Raw genomic sequence first — 17718 nt, 5'->3', positions numbered from 1 at the left:
GCCTAAGAGTGCGCATGCGCCAGCCCCGGAGGACTCAGTCTCGGTCTCCCAGGCTGCCGGGCCAGAGCGGTTCGTAAACTTCCAGTTGCCTAGCCCTAGAATTTTGAGGCTTCCTCCGGATGAGAATTGAGCTGTCCGTACAGCCAGGATACTCGGGGTTACAGCACCGAGGGGGTCCATGGCTCGAGGTGAGTCCCTGTCCACTGGTGCTCAGCGGGATTGGAGGGGGTCCCTCGCTGCAGCGGCCCCTTCCACGTCCCGGAAAGGTGGCTACCTGCTGGCACCCCCCCTCCCACGACCTTCTCACCGCTCATTGGTTAGAGCTGGCTTCAGGGTTTCATGGCCCCGCCCACCCCTTTACCCTCCCCGCGCCACCCCGCTACCCTCGCCCTTCCCCTCACCCCCGCCCCCGGCCTGGTCAGTCGTTAGGGGCGAGGGTGCCTGCGTATCACGCTTCGGTAGTGGCCCTGGCAACTTTCTGAGACGGTTAGGACTCGGGCAGCGAGACGCACTCCTCCCTTAAAAAAAAAAACAAAAACTTGGGGGGGTAGTGAAAAGGATTCCGCTCAGGAAACTCAAGGTTCATTCTGCGTTCTTACAACATTCATTAAAATCTCGAGTCAGAAACTTCTCATAAGGGTGTTTCTGGGACTGAAATCTCATCTACGAAAATAATTTGACAAATCACTTATTGTGACATCACTCCCGTAGTTGTCTACCCGTAGGTCTATTAGTCCCAAACTTTGCTGGTTCCATTTCATCTTCCAGACCTCCAAAGTCAATGAGGCCTCTTCCCAAATTCACTCACTCCCTGACTGAGTAAACAAACGTGCCTTTAAATAAATGTCGATTACTCCCCAAATTATATCTTCAGCCGGATCTCATAATTGTACATCTAACTGCCTGCTGGACATCTCTGCTTAACAGGTGTCCTGATCGGCACTTCATTACCTAGTATGTCTAAAACCAAACTTCAGATTTCCATCATCTTCCCCATCTAAGTAAATGGCAGATCCATTCTTCCAGTTTCTTAAAGCCTTGGAGTTATTCTTACATATCACATATAATTCATCAATAATCCTATTGGTTCTATACGAAATCTATGTCCAGAACATGAACAGTTGCTTACCACCTCCATCGCCATACCTTAATCCAAGCCACCATCACCTCTCCTCCTATCATTGTAGTGCCTACCTGGTCACCCTGCTTCCATCCTTGTTGCCCTACCCTCTTGCCAGCAGTGAGTGCGGGCCTCTTCATAAGTAAGTCAAACCCCTCCAGTGGCCTTCCATATCAGGATAAAATCCCAAATCCTAGCCATCCCTATAAGTTCCAACATGAACTGCCCCATATTTCCTTTCTAACCTTGTGTCCTTATAAAACCCTGCCCCTGGCTCATTCGGCCCCAGCCGCCTGGTGTAGCACCATCCTCTTTGATGGACTTTGGGCATGCTGTTCCTTTTGCATGGAAAACTTTTTGCCCAGTTAAACACATGGCTTTCTTCTTCAGTGCCTTCAGGTCTCTTCCCTGCAGTCACCTTAGCAGAGAGGCTGTCCCTGACCACCCCGTGTAACATTCAACCACCCACCCTGCAACTTGAGCCTTATCTTCTTTATCTTCTTCATAACCGTTATTCACTGGACATACATATATGTGTGGGTTTTGTTGTTATGGTCTTCTCCCACTAGATTAAATCTCTGAGAGCGGAGTTATTTTTGTTACGTTTATCCATTGTTATAGTCTTAGTGCTTGACACACAATAGGTGCTCAGGAAACATTTGTTGGGGCTTCCCTGGTGGCGCAGTGGTTGAGAATCTGTCTGCTAATGCAGGGGACACAGGTTCGAGCCCTGGTCTGGGAGGATCCCACATTCCGCGGAGCAACTGGGCCCGTGAGCCATGGCCACTGAGCCTGCACGTCCGGAGCCTGTGCTCCGCAACGGGAGAGGACACAACAGTGAGAGGCCCGTGTACCACACACGCACACACACACAAAATATATATATATATATACAAAGTCTCTAGAGAGTAAAGCAAACATATTTAAAGGAGGGAGGCATGTGCAGTTCTAACTGTGTAGAGAAGAGCAAATATCATTAGGTCTGGAAAAAATGTTGGGGGGTCAGATAGGTTTGGGATACTATGCATACTAAACCCTCTTGTTAGAAATTCATGGTGCATATTGGCATCTAACAATAAAGACTCTGAGAAATCACACACAAAAAGTGTGCCGTATAATTTATTGTCCTAGACTTCTCTGGTGATCCAGTGGTTAAGACTCCATGCTTCCAATGCAGCAGGCACGGGTTCAGTCCCTGGTTGGGGAAGTTCCACATGCAGCGAGGTGTGGCCAAAAAAAAAAAAAAAGAGTTTATTGTACAGGTGGGGTCACTTTTGTCTAGGATAAATACTAAACCAGTCACGACAAGAAGATGACCCATGGTCACCCTAGAGAAACCTACTGAGCTTTGTGTCATTCAGCATTTCAAGAACTTATTTAAGAACACAATGCTTTATGTATTTTTTTTTCCCAGCATGGCATTGACACCCTGGTAAGGCGTTTTAAGGACATGAGTTGAAAACCACTGGGATTGGGAATGATTAGGTGGTGTTGGCATTGGTTTATACTCTGATCTGTGGAGACTGCCTATAGTGTACAAGACATTATTTTCATATTTTCCAGATTCGTGTCCAGTTAATCCTAATGAAGTCAATACCCCACCACATTAATCATTCCCATAATCTTTGGTGTTGTTTTTGACAGGACCCATTGCAGCTACTGACCTGACACCTCTGAGTAGTTTGCATTTCTTTTTAAGTGGAAGAACTTTTTTTGCTCTTTAAAAGTACCATAGAGTGAACTAGCTAAATTGTTGGCCAAGTACCATTTTCTGATGTTAAAGAAATGACCCAACTATATTGGATGAAATAAAGAAGACTTGAATTAATAGACATGTTCTTAGAGGGCTTATAATGGATCATGCAAGACACCCTTTGGGAAGTGGATCCGCTCTCAATACGCTGGCATTTTGTGATACTGTGTCTTTGAAACTAACAGCCAGATGGTGAACTGGTATAAATTCACTCTGTTACTGACCAGGGTTCTTGGCTTCCTTAATCAATAGAAATTGATAAGAGGCCAGACAAGAAATTCAGGCAGGGCCTTATTGGAACCCCTGCTGCAGCAGGAGGGAGTGAAAACAAGTAACAAGTTCCCTTGCTCACTCCGGGGGCAGGGGGAGCCGTTTCCTTATATGGGGTGAGGATAGGGGTGGGTCCAGGGGTCGGGGTGGTCTGCCCACCCCCTTGGTGGTGCTGTGTGGCTTTTTGGTCTTTTTGTATGTTGTTCATAATTTGCCCCAGTTGCGCCTGCATGTAGTCAAATTTTTAGTCCCTTATAGTTTCTTTGTATTTTTTTGCTTGAGGAGACATTTGTCCGCGTGCAGGCACTGCAGCAAAAGGTCCCAGGTCCCAGCCTGTCTCAACTCTATTGGGTAGCTGTCAGGGTCGTTAGCCAGTATGCCTTTCCCCCCACCCGCCGGGAACCTAACACACCTCCACCCCATTCTCCCAGACCACAACACTGTTGCTCAATCACCGATTATGTGAACTTTTCCCTAATAGATAGTTGCCGCCCTCTTGCTTGTTTCAGCATACTTCTATCAGACACTGCATACAATCAGTATAATGACAATGTGGAGTGTGAATTGATGGTTGATGGAGAGATTAGAGGCGGAGGCCAGGTAAGAGGAGTCATGGTTCTGGAAGGAAATAGATGCACACTCAATTTTGAAACTTTGAATAGGCTGTTTCATAAAGGGGCTATTTACAGAGGTGTGGCCACGTTTAAAGGAACCATGACTATCCCTTGGCTGAAAGTTCTGCTGGAGCTAAACAAGGGCTGCCTGCAGAAGCTTGGTCATAGAGGGTCACAGCCATTGTCAGAATACCACCAAAGCAAGGAAGGAGTAGTGAGGAAATACCCTAGCCTCTTTCTCCTCCCATCCTCCCACTTCCTGCCGGAATCTTGGCTGAACCCAACCACAAGGAAGGCAGAAGACTTGGGTGCTATCGGCTATAGAGGTCAGCTGTCCAGAGTCCAGGGCAGGGAAAAGAAGGGCCAAGAATGGATTTAGAGGATAATCAGAAAGTAACCAGCACAAGAAGAAATATTCCAAATGATGTGTCTCTGAATTAGACCTTGGTAGTTGGGCTTGTGAAGAAGGGACAGGTTCAGGCCTATGCTGTTTTTCTTGTGCTTTCCTGCCTTGCACACCTGTTCTCTCTCCCCACTATGCCTCCTCCTCCCTTGTCTAAGTCTTACCCTTCCTTCAAGGCTCAACTCATATCTTGCTGCCTTCCTCAAATCTTTCCTGATGACCTGTTTCATTGATTATGCTCTTATCTTAATCCTCGTGATAATACCTATACTGGTCATTAAGCACTTGGCCTTTTTACCTTCATTGTTCTATATTTTATTAGATATAAGTCCTGATCTTTGAACTAAATAGAAAGTTCCAAGAAGGAGTGAAGGATGAAGCTCTACATATAGTAGCTGCTTGATAAACCTTTACCAAAGATTAAAAGGAATTCCATGAAGACACCAGTAGCTGAAATAATGGTGTTTGATTTCACCGAGTAAATTCTCATTGAGAAGGTAAGCCATGTTTGCCTGTGCAACAGTGGGATTGAGCTCTTCTTTTCCATTCGGAAGAGTAACCCTTATTTTTTTTCTGGTGAATTTATTTTTTTTTATTTATTTATTTTTTTTTTTTTGTGGTACGTGGGCCTCTCACTGTTGTGGCCTCTCCCGCTGCGGAGCACAGGCTCCGGACACACAGGCTCAGCGGCCATGGCTCATGGGCCCAGCCGCTCCGCGGCATGTGGGATCTTCCCGGACCGGGGCACGAACCCGCGTCCCCTGCATCGGCAGGCGGACCCTCAACCACTGCGCCACCAGGGAAGCCCTTTTCTGGTGAATTTAGAAGTACTACATGCTAATCATAAAACGTCAAACAATATAGAAGCACACAAACTGAAAAGTGAAAATCCTTCTCTTCTTCCCTCTACCCACATTTAGCCAACTGTTAATAGTTTGGTGAATTCTCTTTGTGATTTTTTTTCAAGTATGTGTGATGGTATAAGAATGAATAGTAATATCATTATTTATTGATTAAGATTATGTATATTGCTCTACAGTCTACTATTTTAGGTAACCATATAAAATGAACATCAATGTTAACATCCATTTTTAAAATTATCTCATAATATTCTACTGTTTGAATATACAGGCATACCTCATTTTATTGCACTTTGCAGATACTGTGATTTTTACAAATTGAAGGTTTGTGGCAACCGTTGAGCACATCTATTGGTGCCATTTTTCCAACAGCATTTGCTCACTTTGTGTCTCTCTGTCATCTTTGGATTGATATCCAGAAATCCAAGGGTACCAACCGGAAAAAAAAAAAGAAAAATTTAAGCCCTAACAAAAACCTTCTCTATCTAATAAGGTATCAAGAAAAGTACAGTCTAGCAAGACAGAAAACATTTAAATAATAAATACTGTATACCAGGCAAATCCCACAAAAACACTGTGGCCTCTCCCCTACTAACACCAGCAAAGGGAGCCTAGATTCCATCTTCACTGAGTTGTAATAAGCACCTAATGCCCACCCCTTGTCAGAAAGGTGCCAAAAATGTCTGAGTTGGGACCCAGGACTTTCCTCCCTGCTAGGCAGTAACAAGGACTACACTACAGTGTCAGTGTCAGCCCCATGTCAGGTCCATGTCAGACCACATAAAGAGTTTGTATGTCTGCGTGATGCAGCAATAACAAGGGACCCTCTTTTATCCCCTTCTGGGGTGTTGTCAGAGAGGTCTAGTGGAAAGTCAGAGCTCTCAACACCACCTACCATTAACAAAGCCACCCCTAACCCTGGTGTTAGTGGAGGCCACCTGGGGAGCAATAATGAGGCACTCCTATCACTCCCAACCAGGGAGGTATCCTTAGAGGCCTACAGTGGCACTAGAATGCCCATCCTCACCCAGCAGTAATGAAGAACTCTCTCCACTCCCCTACTTACCTTAGATGTCAATAAAAGCTGAGTAGGGAACCTGGATTTCTATCACACTTGGTGGTAATGAAGCAGCACCCACCTCTTCCCCTCCTGAAGCATTATCAGATAAAGCATGCTAAATTGGAAGATTTAAATAATATCCAGAGTCTCTTAATACCCCAAATGTCCAAGTTTCAATCAAAATCGCTCATCATACCAAGGACAATGACAATCTCAAACTAAATGAAAAAAGAAAATCAATAGATGCCAATACTAGAATGACAGAGATGGGAGAATTATCTGACAAAGATTTTAAAACCCCTATCATAAAAATTTTCAACAGGCAATTACAAACACACTTGAAGCAAATGAAAAAAATAGAGTCTCAGTAGAGAAACAGAAGATAGAAAGAAGAACTAAAAAGAAATGTTAGAAATGAAAAATATAACAACCAGAATTAAAAACACAGTAGATAGAATCAACACCAGAAGGAAAGGAGCAAAGGAAAGAATCAGCAAACTGGAAGTTACAACAAAAATTACCCAATCTGAATAACAGAGAGAAAATAGACCAAAAATAAATAGAGTTTTAGGGACATGTGAGACTATAACAACAGATCTGACATTCATGTCACCCCAGGAGAGGAGAAAGAGGACAGAACTGAAAATGTACTTGAAGAAATAATGGCTGAAAATTCCCCAAATTTGTCAAAAGGTATAAACAGATTCAAGAGACCAGATTAATGTCAAGCAAGATAAACCCAAAGAAATCCACATCAAGACACATCATAGTCAAAGTTCCGAAAACTAAAAGAAAGATATCTTGAAAGCAGCAAGAGCAAAATGAACCTTAGCTATAAGGGTAAACAATTCAAATAACAGAGCATTTTTCATCAGAAACTATGGAGACCAGGAGGAAGAGGCATAATACTGTTTAAATACTGAAAGTAAAGAACTATCATCCCAGAATACTTATATCCAGTGACAATATGCTTCAGGAATGAAGGAGAAATCAAGACATTCTATGATAAAGGAATACTAAGAGAATTTGTAAGACTTACCCTAAAAGAATGGCTAAAGTAAGTTTTCTAAACAGAAAAGAAAACGAAAGGAATTATGGAGGAAATATCATGACTGAGCAAAAATATAAATGAATAAAATGGATTTTCCTTGAGTTTTCTACATCATATTTGATGGCTGAATCAAAAATTATTACACTGTTGTTCTAAATATATGTAGAAGAAAAATTTAAGATCACTATATTATTATTTTTTTTAACATCTTTATTGGGGTATAATTGCTTTACAATGGTGTGTTAGTTTCTGCTTTATAACAAAGTGAATCAGTCATACATATACATATGTTCCCATATCTCCTCCCTCTTGCATCTCCCTCCCTCCCTAAGATCACTATATTATTAACGGAGGAAGGTAAAAGTAAAAGTGGCATAAGGTTTCTGTATTTTACTGACACTGGTAAATATGATACCAGTAGACTGTTATAATTTGTATATACATATGTGTGTAATTATATATATATAATATTATATATATATAATTTAGAGTAACTACTAAAAAAGCTATAAAAAGAAATACAGGCAAAAACATTATAGATTAACCAAAATGGAATTGCAAAATATTTTCAAAAAGGCAGGAAAAAAACCCCAAAGAAATAGAAAACAAAATGGTTGACTTAAGACATAACATATTAATATTGCATTAACTGTAAATGTCTAAATACTGTAATTAAAAGATAGAGATTGCCACCCACATACACACAGAGTTATCTCATCCAAAATGTCAATAGTGCCAATATTAAGAGATGCTGAACTAAAGTCTAGACCCAAGACTTTCAACAAATTCATGTTTTCTACTGCATACACACTGCTGCTTTCCAAGGTAGCTGGTGTTGACAGTACTGAGCCTTTCTGAAGTTCTGCAGCTCCCTTCCCCACCTGACCAAGAAGTTAACAGAGGGAAGAAAGCTGAAATCTGTCAGTTATAATTCATTCACCCCTTTCCATCTTCCAGAATTTTGTTGACAGCTTTTATCTATTATTTCCTCTCCCTTTGTCTTTAAGAATCTGTTCCTTTACTCTAGTTTAAATGGGGGAAAAATAGAGAAAGAGAAATAAATACATGTGCTCAGCCTTCGTGTTTTATTAGAAAGCCCCACACTTTGTCTTGCAAATGAAATTAAAATCAATTTATCAAATTCTAAAAAAAAATTTTAAATCATATTTTGATTAGCAGATTGGTAACCTTTATAACCTTGGAGTGGGGAAGACTTTTCTAACAAAGATTCAAAGTCCAGAATCTGTAAAAGAAAAGGCTGGTAAGTTTGCCTCCTTAAAAATAAAAACTCATGAATGGCACACACAGACACAAAACACCATAAAAAGACTATGTATTAAGAATTTTTTTAAAGGAGGGGACTGTGTAAAAATTTTAAACTTCCATGTAGCAACTTTCTGGAAGGCAACTTGGCAATATCTACCAAAATTTTTAAATGCTGTACCAACCAGCCACCTCTACAAACTGATTCTTGAATATACAGTATTCACAGTTCAACATGCACATATATATATATATATAAACTACCATTATAGAAGTACTCATAATAGAAAAAATCTGGAAGCAACCCAAGTGCCCATCAGTAGATAACAAACGCAATAAATTATGACATATCTACATGATTCAGTATGACAGTCAACCACTAGAAAGAATGAGATAAAACAATATGTGCTGACAGTGAATAGATCTGCAAAATATATTTGGGGGGAAGAGGGATAGGAAGTAAGGAAAAAAGATGTGTATATATGATCCCCGTAGATACATTTTAATTATATATTTAATTCTCTACATTTATTTACACATTATACCAACATGTGTTTTCTATATATGTATAATGCCTAAAATGTTTTCTGTTTCTGAAACACCTAAAACTCTGCCTTGGATCAGGGACTTGGACAGATAGGGGAAGCAGTCACCAGCAGCAAACTGTATCTTCATTTTATAACCTTTCTCTGCCATTTGAATTTTATAATCTTGTACTTTTTTTTTGTAATGTTAACATGGGTTACTTGAGCTGTGGGATAATTAGCCTTTATTCTCCTTTTTCACATTCTTCTACTTTTTTAAAAAACTAACGAATATTAAGTTAAGAAGGAAAAATTAACCGTCCACATAACTAACTCTCTTACTTATTCTTTTCATTCTAATTTTACAAGGTAACCAGTCAGAGCCTCTATCCTTGTTATATCATTGATATTGGCGTTTGACTACATAATTAGTTTACTTCAATGTAATTGCTCATTGTGGCAGCTCAAGATGCCACATCAACTATCTAGAAACAGAAGAATTTGGTGCCTGCTTATTATTAGAGTTTTATGGCTCTCATTGGATTGTCCTGTTCTTTGGGTCCTTAGCATATTACATCTGAAAGTAGAATAGCCAGAAGGTATTCTGATTAACTTTCATATTTTATGAAGAAATCAAATTTTCAATAAGTTTCCATATTCAGTAAGTACCCATATTGAGTTCTCCCAAGATTGTATAATACTTGTAAATGTCTCTATTATCCTGTCTTCCTAGAACCCTACAGATATCCAAAAATGATTGAGATTGAACAAGCAGAGGCCCAGCTCTCTGAGTTAGACCTGCTAGCCAGTATGTTCCCCGGTGTGAATGAGCTCATAGTGAATGACCAGCTGGCTTTAGCAGAACTAAAAGATTGTATTGAAAAGAGGACAATGGAAGGACGATCTTCAAAAGTTTACTTTACTATCACTATGAACCTGGACATATCTGAGGAAGCAGTGGTAATTCAGTTTTACTTTTGGAAGCATGTTTCATGTTTACTTTTGAAACATGTCTCAACTTAAAACAGCCCTTACGGCATTTTTTTCTCTCTCTCTCTCTCTTTTTTATTTTTATTTTTTATCAGGTGATGTTTTCTCTGGCCTGTGTTCTTCCCTTTAAATACCCTGCAGTTCTGCCTGAAATTACTGTCAGGTATGTTACAGAAACTGGCCAATTCTAGAGGTCAAAACTAATCTGAGAATAAAAGCAATTCTCAAGTTTGTTTTCTGTTCCAAGAAAATTGATTTAATTTTTTAATCCCGTATCTTTTCCATCAGATCAGTATTATTAAATAGATCCCGGCAGGCTCAGCTGAATACAGATCTGACCACATACCTACAAAAGAATTGTCTTGGAGATGTCTGTATATTGAATGCCACGGAGTGGGTTAGAGAACACGCTTCTGACTATGTCAGCAAAGACAACACACCTTCCCCTGTTCCAGGAAGTACAGTCCAGCCAGTTGACCTCATTCTCACAAGACTCTGGATCTACAGCCATCACATCTACAACAAATGCAAAAGAAAGAACATTCTAGAGTGGGCGAAAGAGCTTTCCCTATCTGGGTTTAGCATGCCTGGGAAACCTGGTATTGTTTGTGTGGAAGGCCCACAAAGTGCCTGTGAAGAATTCTGGTCAAGGTTGGCTTTCACAACTTTTGTATGTCTTGTCAATAATTTTAGTACTAAACACGATACTAGAGATGTGGAAATCAGTATGTATGGGGACTCAGTCTAAAACAGCACTCACATATGATCAGCATCACTCCCTTCACCTGATACAGGGCACAAAGAAGATGTTCTGTAGATAGATGTTAAATCGAGCCCTGGCCCAAGATGGTGTCTACTGTCCCCTCCATGTCTATGGATCTGATTCTCCCCTCATCTTAGTGATGCTGTAAATTGTGTGAACCCTGTGAAACAAGGGGGTTTCTAATCTTCTCATTTCTGAGAAGTCCCTTTGGGAGGTCGAGATTCAGCAATTTCCACATTTCTAAAATGCTAATACAAGGCAGTGATAATGGCAATAAGTGAGTTTGGGGGTGGGATTATAACCAGAATCATATTTGATTAAAATAAAATCCATGTGAGATAAAAGTAGATTTCTTTACTTCTAGGAAAAGGCACTGAGAAATCTGTTTCATAACTTCTATTTTCAGTGCCTTAGAATACACAACACATTTTCAAAATTTCTACTCTGAAAATTTCTTTCAGACTCAGAAAATTAAACTGGAAGAGAATTTTAATTCGCCATCGAGAAGACATTGCTTTTGATGGTACAAATGAGGAAATGGAAAGACAAAGAAAATTTTCAGTTTTTGAAGAAAAAGTATTCAGTGTTAATGGAGCCAGAGGAAACCACATGGACTTTGGTCAACTGTATCAGTTTTTAAATGCCAAAGGATGTGGGGATGTTTTCCAGATGCTCTTTGGTGTGGAAGGACAAGGAGCAGAAGAGTAGTTCAAAGTGTTTTGCTACTGTTGGTCTTTTGACTTTCTCCCCGACTCTTTCTTGAAAGATTAAGTAATTTCCCTTTAGTCCCATTCTAAAATGTTAAGGGGGAGAAAAAGAGGAAAAGTAGTATAACTGAAATGCATCTGTTAAAAATATTCATGATTGAATGCAGAACTGAGTGTAGTTTTTTTTGTTTGTTTGTTTGTTTTGCGGTACGCGGGCTTCTCACTGTTGTGGCCTCTCGTGTTGCGGAGCACAGGCTCCGGACGCGCAGGCTCAGTGGCCATGGCTCACGGGCCCAGCCACTCCGCGGCATGTGGGGTCTTCCTGGACCAGGGCACGAGCCCGTGTCCCCTGCATCAGCAGGCGTACTCTCAACCACTGCACCACCAGGGAAGCCCAGAACTGAGTTTTAAATTATAATCTTAAAATTGTTGATAGACATGTCTTGACATATAAACTACCTATTTTGAAAGAGAAGTTAATTATATTTGAGGACGATAGAGTTGGTGTTAACTTGCCACTTACTCCCAATCCACTTCCCCTTTATCTGCCTCCACTAAGAACCTGGGAAAGCTTAATGCTCACTCTCTCCAGGCTCTCTTGCAGCTGGTGGGGGTGCCAGGGAACCTTTGGGAAAACTTTTGCTTCCCTGATTAAAATGATAGATGCAGCTAGGGCACCTCTTCCCTCTCTTTCTGTCCGAAATACCAAAGTGATGGCTGGAGCTGCAGTAGTCCTTTCAACCACGAGGGAAGGATGGGCCAAAAGAGCCACAGAGATGCCAGTCCTCAAGCTGTTAAACTACTGATCGGACACTAGCCGCTGCCTATCTCTAGACAGCTTATTATGAAATAAAACCAGTTTTATTTATATTTCTGTGTCTGTTACTAGCAGTTAAAAGCGAGTTTGCCAAATAGATTTTTTTCAAAGCATTAGTTTTGCATCTGCCCCAGGCACTTGATACAAAGATTAGTGAAATTTTTCTTAAACGGAGTTTTCAGTTCATCTCTATTTTTGTATACTCATGCTCTGCCTCTGCTCCTTGGCTCACCTCACAGAAGGCTTTGAAGCACGAGCAGAGCTCAGACTTTTTAATAGGCCTCACCTATTCATCAACTGGTAATTTAGAGCATTTGTTTTTGGAAAATTGGATTTTGACAAATTTTTCTCTCTGGAAGTAGCTCTCTGTAAATTTATTTTTAGCAAATTGACTTAGAGTCAAATAAACACACTATCTGGATTTTGAGGCCCTCCATAAATCAGTTTCCAAAGTGTTTATTAAATATTTACTAATTGCTAGCACTCAGCTTGGTACTGTGTGTTGGGTATTCCTTGAAAAGTCAGACTTGGATAGAGGAGTAGGCGTGGGGGACATAATGCATTGTTTATCTTAGTAAAAAGTTGGAGGCAATGTACCATGCCCATCACTAAGTGAATTAGTAAATACATTATGCTACATACTATCCAAGTAAAAATCAAAAGTAATAAAGTGGAACTAACAAGGCAATGTGGATAGATCTTAAATATAAACACAAATAAGAATCTGAGTGGTATTCATAGCACAGTGCCTATATTGGCTGCACATCTCACGGTGCCTCCTCAGATTCCCTCCATGCTGCCCACCTCCCCAGTGCCCTGTCAGTTGCCCTGGAAATACTAGTCCTTCCTCCGCTGCCACCACACAGCCAGCTGGACCAGCTGGACGTTTAGTTTCTGACTCCCTCCAGCCACTTCCAGATTTGGGTGAAATACCCCACAGAGCATGAGACTGACATCCCTAGAGGCCACCAAAGGGGCCAAATGATGCACATGTTACTTTCAGTAGGACTAAATTGCTATACTTTTTTTAGTCTTTGTACATTATTTTAATTAAAAACACATTGTTATGTGTAAATATATAGATCTCAAGTATAATATAAAAACATAGACTACAATAATGTAGCATTATAAGTTTTCTTCCCAGACAGACCTGTCAAATTTAGACATTGGACTATTAACACAGTGACCAAGAGAAGTACAGATTTTCCAACCTCATGATTAATAAATTTTTTTGGAGAGTGGATGGAAGTATTAGAAAACAAATTAGATGGTCTTGCCTACATTATATAATGTAAGAGACACAATAAAAGCTGTAAGAAACTATAGTTCAGTGTTAGAGGCAACATAGCTTTCTTAGACTTTTACCAATGATTATGTACTTCATATATAGACATCCTTAAATGTAAAATTGTTCAGTATGTATCTTTATTCCACAGTGACAGTTTGTCATGTATTAATCTGAAAAATATCTTGAACTGGAATCATCTATAAAGAAATAATGACAAACCTTTAAAAGAAACTTAGTCCCAAATCAAATCATGTTTAAAAATTAAAAGATCTATAGAAAGCAAGAGTGGAGGCAGGAAACATTGGCTACATGTCCATTTTTATTTGTAAAAGTAATTCCTGTACAAACAAGAGTATTATTGAGTCGAGTAAAACAAAACATTCTAAAATTAATCCCACAAGCCCAAGTGTTCAGTTTGGAGTAACAAAGTCAAAGCCAGTCCTACCATCTGCACATTAATTTGATAAACTGCATTAAAACAACAAAAATACCGCATCTGCTGTGGTGCACAATGGATGATTACTTTCGGCACTTGTATAAAAATAACTGTGACACCGTTTTGTTTTTGGTTTTGGTTTTAGCTGTGTATCAGGGAAACCCAACATAACATATCATTCGTGAAATTCCATTAAAGCTACAAGGCAGCCAAGAGTTAAAGGCATATAAGGGCAGGTGCACATACATAACTTGCCAGTCCGCTGCCCCCCAAAACAATTATTACAACTACATAGTACAAACTGGGCCCACAAAAATTCTGCAGAAGGGGGTACAAGGAGCATGTGCTTCCACTTAAGCACAATCTGGCAATCTGATCCCACCGCGTTGAGGAAGGATGGAGGCCTTAATGACCTTTGCGGACCACTTCGAGGAACAGGGCCTGGCGAGGGAGGGTTCCGGCTCATAATGAAAGGCAGGTGCCTGGCTACCTACGGAAACCGGGGTCCCGAGCGGCTCCCAAGAGCGCTGGGCCTTAACGGACACCACGGCCTTCTCCTACAACTCCGCACCTCCCCCGTGCAGGACCGCTGCACGTGCAGCTACAGAACGCAGCTGGGAGGGGCCCTAGTACTCTTCACGCATGCGCCCCGCCTTCGTCGGCGCGCCCCAGAAGCACTAGCCCGTGAGAGTCGAAGACGTGGTGAGCGCAGGTAGCGTAACCGCAGCTGGGACAGCTGGATTTGGGTCTGGTGAAAGGATTCAGACCCTGGCTTGGGTACTGAGCTTGTCTGTCGGACGGGGTTCCTGCAACCGTGCCAGTTGCAGCCCTGGCGCTGAGATACGGTTTTTGTTGGGTTGTTGTTGTTGTTGTTGTTGTTGTTTTTTAATACTTATCTTTTACTCTCTTGGGACTTCCCAGATGTTGCTAACAGCTGGGATGATTGGAGGAATGATGCTCTCTGGGACCTGAGTGGCACCTTCGAGGTTCAGGGTGTCCCCCGATTTTAACCAGGGAATTACTGAAATGGAGGATTAATTTTTTTTAATATTAAAAAATATATATTTGGTTTTAAACGGATATTTTTTTTTTTTTTTTTTTTTTTTTTAATGCGTTACGCGGGCCTCTCACTGCTGTGGCCTCTCCCGTTGCGGAGGACAGGCTCCGGACGCGCAGGCTCAGCGGCCATGGCTCACGGGCCCAGCCGCTCCGCGGCATGTGGGATCTTCCCGGACCGGGGCACGAACCCGTGTCCCCTGCATCGGCAGGCGGACTCTCAACCACTGCGCCACCAGGGAAGCCCCTAAACGGATATATTTTTTGAAAGAAATTTAAGTAGTTTCAGAGAAGTTTAAATGACATGTGTTCTCAACACTATTGTCTTCCTGAGATAGTTTGAGGTTCTAATTTATGATTCTTTAAATAACACTAAGTTTAACCCAAAATGCAAATGATAGGAAAAAGTGATTTTTTTCATAAAGAAAATTCTTAAGTTCATTGGCCTAAAGTTCTTATTTTACCTGAGTTCTTTTTTAAAAATTTATTTTTTGAAGTATAGTTGATTTTCAATGTTGTGTTAACTTCTACTTTACAGCAAAGTGATTCAGTTATACATATACATACATTCTTGGAAAAAGTAATTTTTGATACACCATCACTTTTGTTCTTAAAATATTTTCAAATTATCTATTTTCGAATAGTTCCTAAATAATAATTTGCTTTGGATGATTGAATATAGGCATTTTGCTCATACAGTATGGAGGCTTAATTTCCCCCCTCCTCCCCAGGGTGTTTGGCATTTTGGATTTTGTAAACTTGTTCTCTTGCTTTTCCCCACCCCCAAAATATATGTAAATAAGTGTAAGCAATATATTTTTACTAGAAAAGATGACCATTGTAGAAAATGTACAAATAACTGGATGTAAAACTCACCCATAATCTCCTGCCTAAGAAGAAAAATTTTCGTTTTATGTTTTATTTTTTAGTATATTACTTTTGCATATATGTATATGTCATCTTCCTTTTTTAAACAAGTCATACTGTACATGCTGCTTTGTATCTACCTTTAATTAAACAATAGGTTGTAAACATTTCCATTATATTAAATATTTTCAAGACTGTCTTGTATTCGGTTGTCTGAGTGTACCGTAATTGATTTCAGCAGTTCACTGTTTTGGTCGTGAGATCATAACATTTTTGGTTTGGTTTGGTTTGGTTTGGTTTAGTTTAGTTTCAAAAACAAAGCTGCTCTGAGCGTCCATTATTATCCCTTCAAATTAGATTTCTAGAAGTGGAAATTCACTCTTAAACTCTGGATTTGTCTTGCCGATTGCACTTGTGAAAAGTTGAGAAATGAACATTGCAAGACCTCTAAAATTTACTTTGCCCTAGATTTTTACCAACACTGATTATTATTTTGCCAGTTTAATAGATTGAAAAATCTACATTGGTTTATGTTATTTTCAGTTGACTTTTAGTATGGGCTAATACTTTTTACACGTGTACTGGTCAATTATATTTCCTCCGTGGTGAATTGCCTGTTTATGCCTTATTTATACCTAAATGAGAAGCCTTAAAATATTTATTTATAAGAAGTTTTTTTTAACAGTAAGCATATTAACACCTAGTTAATGTTGCAGATGTTTCCCATGTTTGTCTATTTGTTTTTTTTGACATAGAAAAAAAAAACTTTCAAATTAATGTTACTGAAATGTATCAATCATTTTTTTTATGGTTTTCTGTCTTTGGAGCATTGACTGGGAATGCTTTCCCTACTCCAGGATAATTTTAAAATGTGTCTATATAACCTTATAACATTTTTTGTTTTAAAAAATCTTATTGTGAAGTAGATATGTAACATTCATACTATTTATCTTACTATGAATATTTACCTTATACAAGAAGGTAAAAAGAAGTAAAAAATGAATAGTCATAATCTTACCAACTAGTTTAAGAAAACTTTACCGACAAGTAAAACTTTACCACTCTACTACACAAGTGTGGTTGAAATCCTCTTGTGTACTTCTGCTGATTACAATTCTGTTCCTTAGCAGTATTAACCTCACCCTAAAGTATTTATCATTCCCGTATATTTCTTTTTTTAATTAATTAATTAATTTAATTTTTGACTGCGTTGTGTCTTCATTGCAGTGCACGGGCTTCCCATTGTGGTGGCTTCTTTTGTTGCAGAGCACAGGCTCTAGGCATGAGGGCTTCAGTAGTTGTGACACACAGGCTCAGTAGTTGTGGCTCACGGGCTCTAGATTGCAGTCTCAGTAGTTGTGGCGCAGGGGCTTAGCTGCTCCACGGCATATGGGGTCTTCCTGGACCAGGGCTCGAACCCGTGTCCCCTGCATTGGCAGGCGGATTCTTAACCACTACGCCACCAGGGAAGTCCCCCCATATATTTCTTTGTACTTGAATGACGTGTGTGTGTATCCCTGTACCACATCTTTTTTTTTTTTTTTAACATCTTTATTAGGGTATAATAGCTTTACAATGGTGTGTTAGTTTCTGCTTCATAACAAAGTGAATCAGTTATACATATACACATGTTCCCACATGTCTTCCCTCTTGCGTCTCCCTCCCTCCCACTCTCCCTATCCCACCCCTCCAGGCTGCCACAAAGCACCGAGCTAATATCCCTGTGCCATGCGGCTGCTTCCCACTTGGAAATAATGCTTTCAGTTTTTCACCATTGAGGATGATGTTTGCTGTGGGCTTGTCATATATGGCCTTTATTATGTTGAGGAAAGTTCCCTCTATGCCTACTTTCTGAAGGGTTTTTATCATAAATGGG

General features: G+C 40.2%; 1 protein-coding gene across 5 annotated transcripts; it reads left to right on the top strand.

Annotated features, from left to right (window-relative positions):
* The first annotated feature begins 36 nt into the window (after nucleotides 1-36).
* On the top strand, nucleotides 37-11620 carry RWDD2B (RWD domain containing 2B). 5 transcript variants are annotated; one of them, XM_032631433.1, is made up of 7 exons: nucleotides 52-188; nucleotides 4483-4657; nucleotides 8311-8392; nucleotides 9652-9878; nucleotides 10004-10071; nucleotides 10197-10559; nucleotides 11133-11620. In XM_032631433.1, exons 4-7 carry the CDS (start codon nucleotides 9672-9674, stop codon nucleotides 11377-11379), a joined length of 885 nt encoding a protein of 294 aa, XP_032487324.1. In that variant the 5' UTR covers nucleotides 52-188; nucleotides 4483-4657; nucleotides 8311-8392; nucleotides 9652-9671; the 3' UTR covers nucleotides 11380-11620. The 5 variants fall into 5 exon arrangements, with proteins under 5 accessions (XP_032487322.1, XP_032487324.1, XP_032487323.1 ...); XM_032631432.1 differs by having other exon boundaries at nucleotides 8308-8392; XM_032631431.1 differs by lacking the exon at nucleotides 8311-8392 and having other exon boundaries at nucleotides 37-188; nucleotides 11133-11619.
* Nucleotides 11621-17718: the final 6098 nt, after the last annotated feature.

Source organism: Phocoena sinus, chromosome 4 (assembly GCF_008692025.1).
Source record: "Phocoena sinus isolate mPhoSin1 chromosome 4, mPhoSin1.pri, whole genome shotgun sequence".
NCBI classification, from domain to species: Eukaryota; Metazoa; Chordata; class Mammalia; order Artiodactyla; family Phocoenidae; genus Phocoena; species Phocoena sinus.
Note: the sequence above shows the minus strand (reverse complement) of the source record. Positions and strands in the feature narration are given on the sequence as shown.

Bases quoted from the DNA above. Each gene is read 5' to 3' on its own strand.
- RWDD2B (XM_032631429.1), top strand. From the start codon at position 120: ATGAGAATTGAGCTGTCCGTACAGCCAGGATACTCGGGGTTACAGCAC. The intron at 10,072-10,196 runs GTATGTTACAGA...CTTTTCCATCAG, and splicing joins CTGCCTGAAATTACTGTCAG to ATCAGTATTATTAAATAGAT. The intron at 10,560-11,132 runs GTTGGCTTTCAC...AATTTCTTTCAG, and splicing joins TGTGAAGAATTCTGGTCAAG to ACTCAGAAAATTAAACTGGA.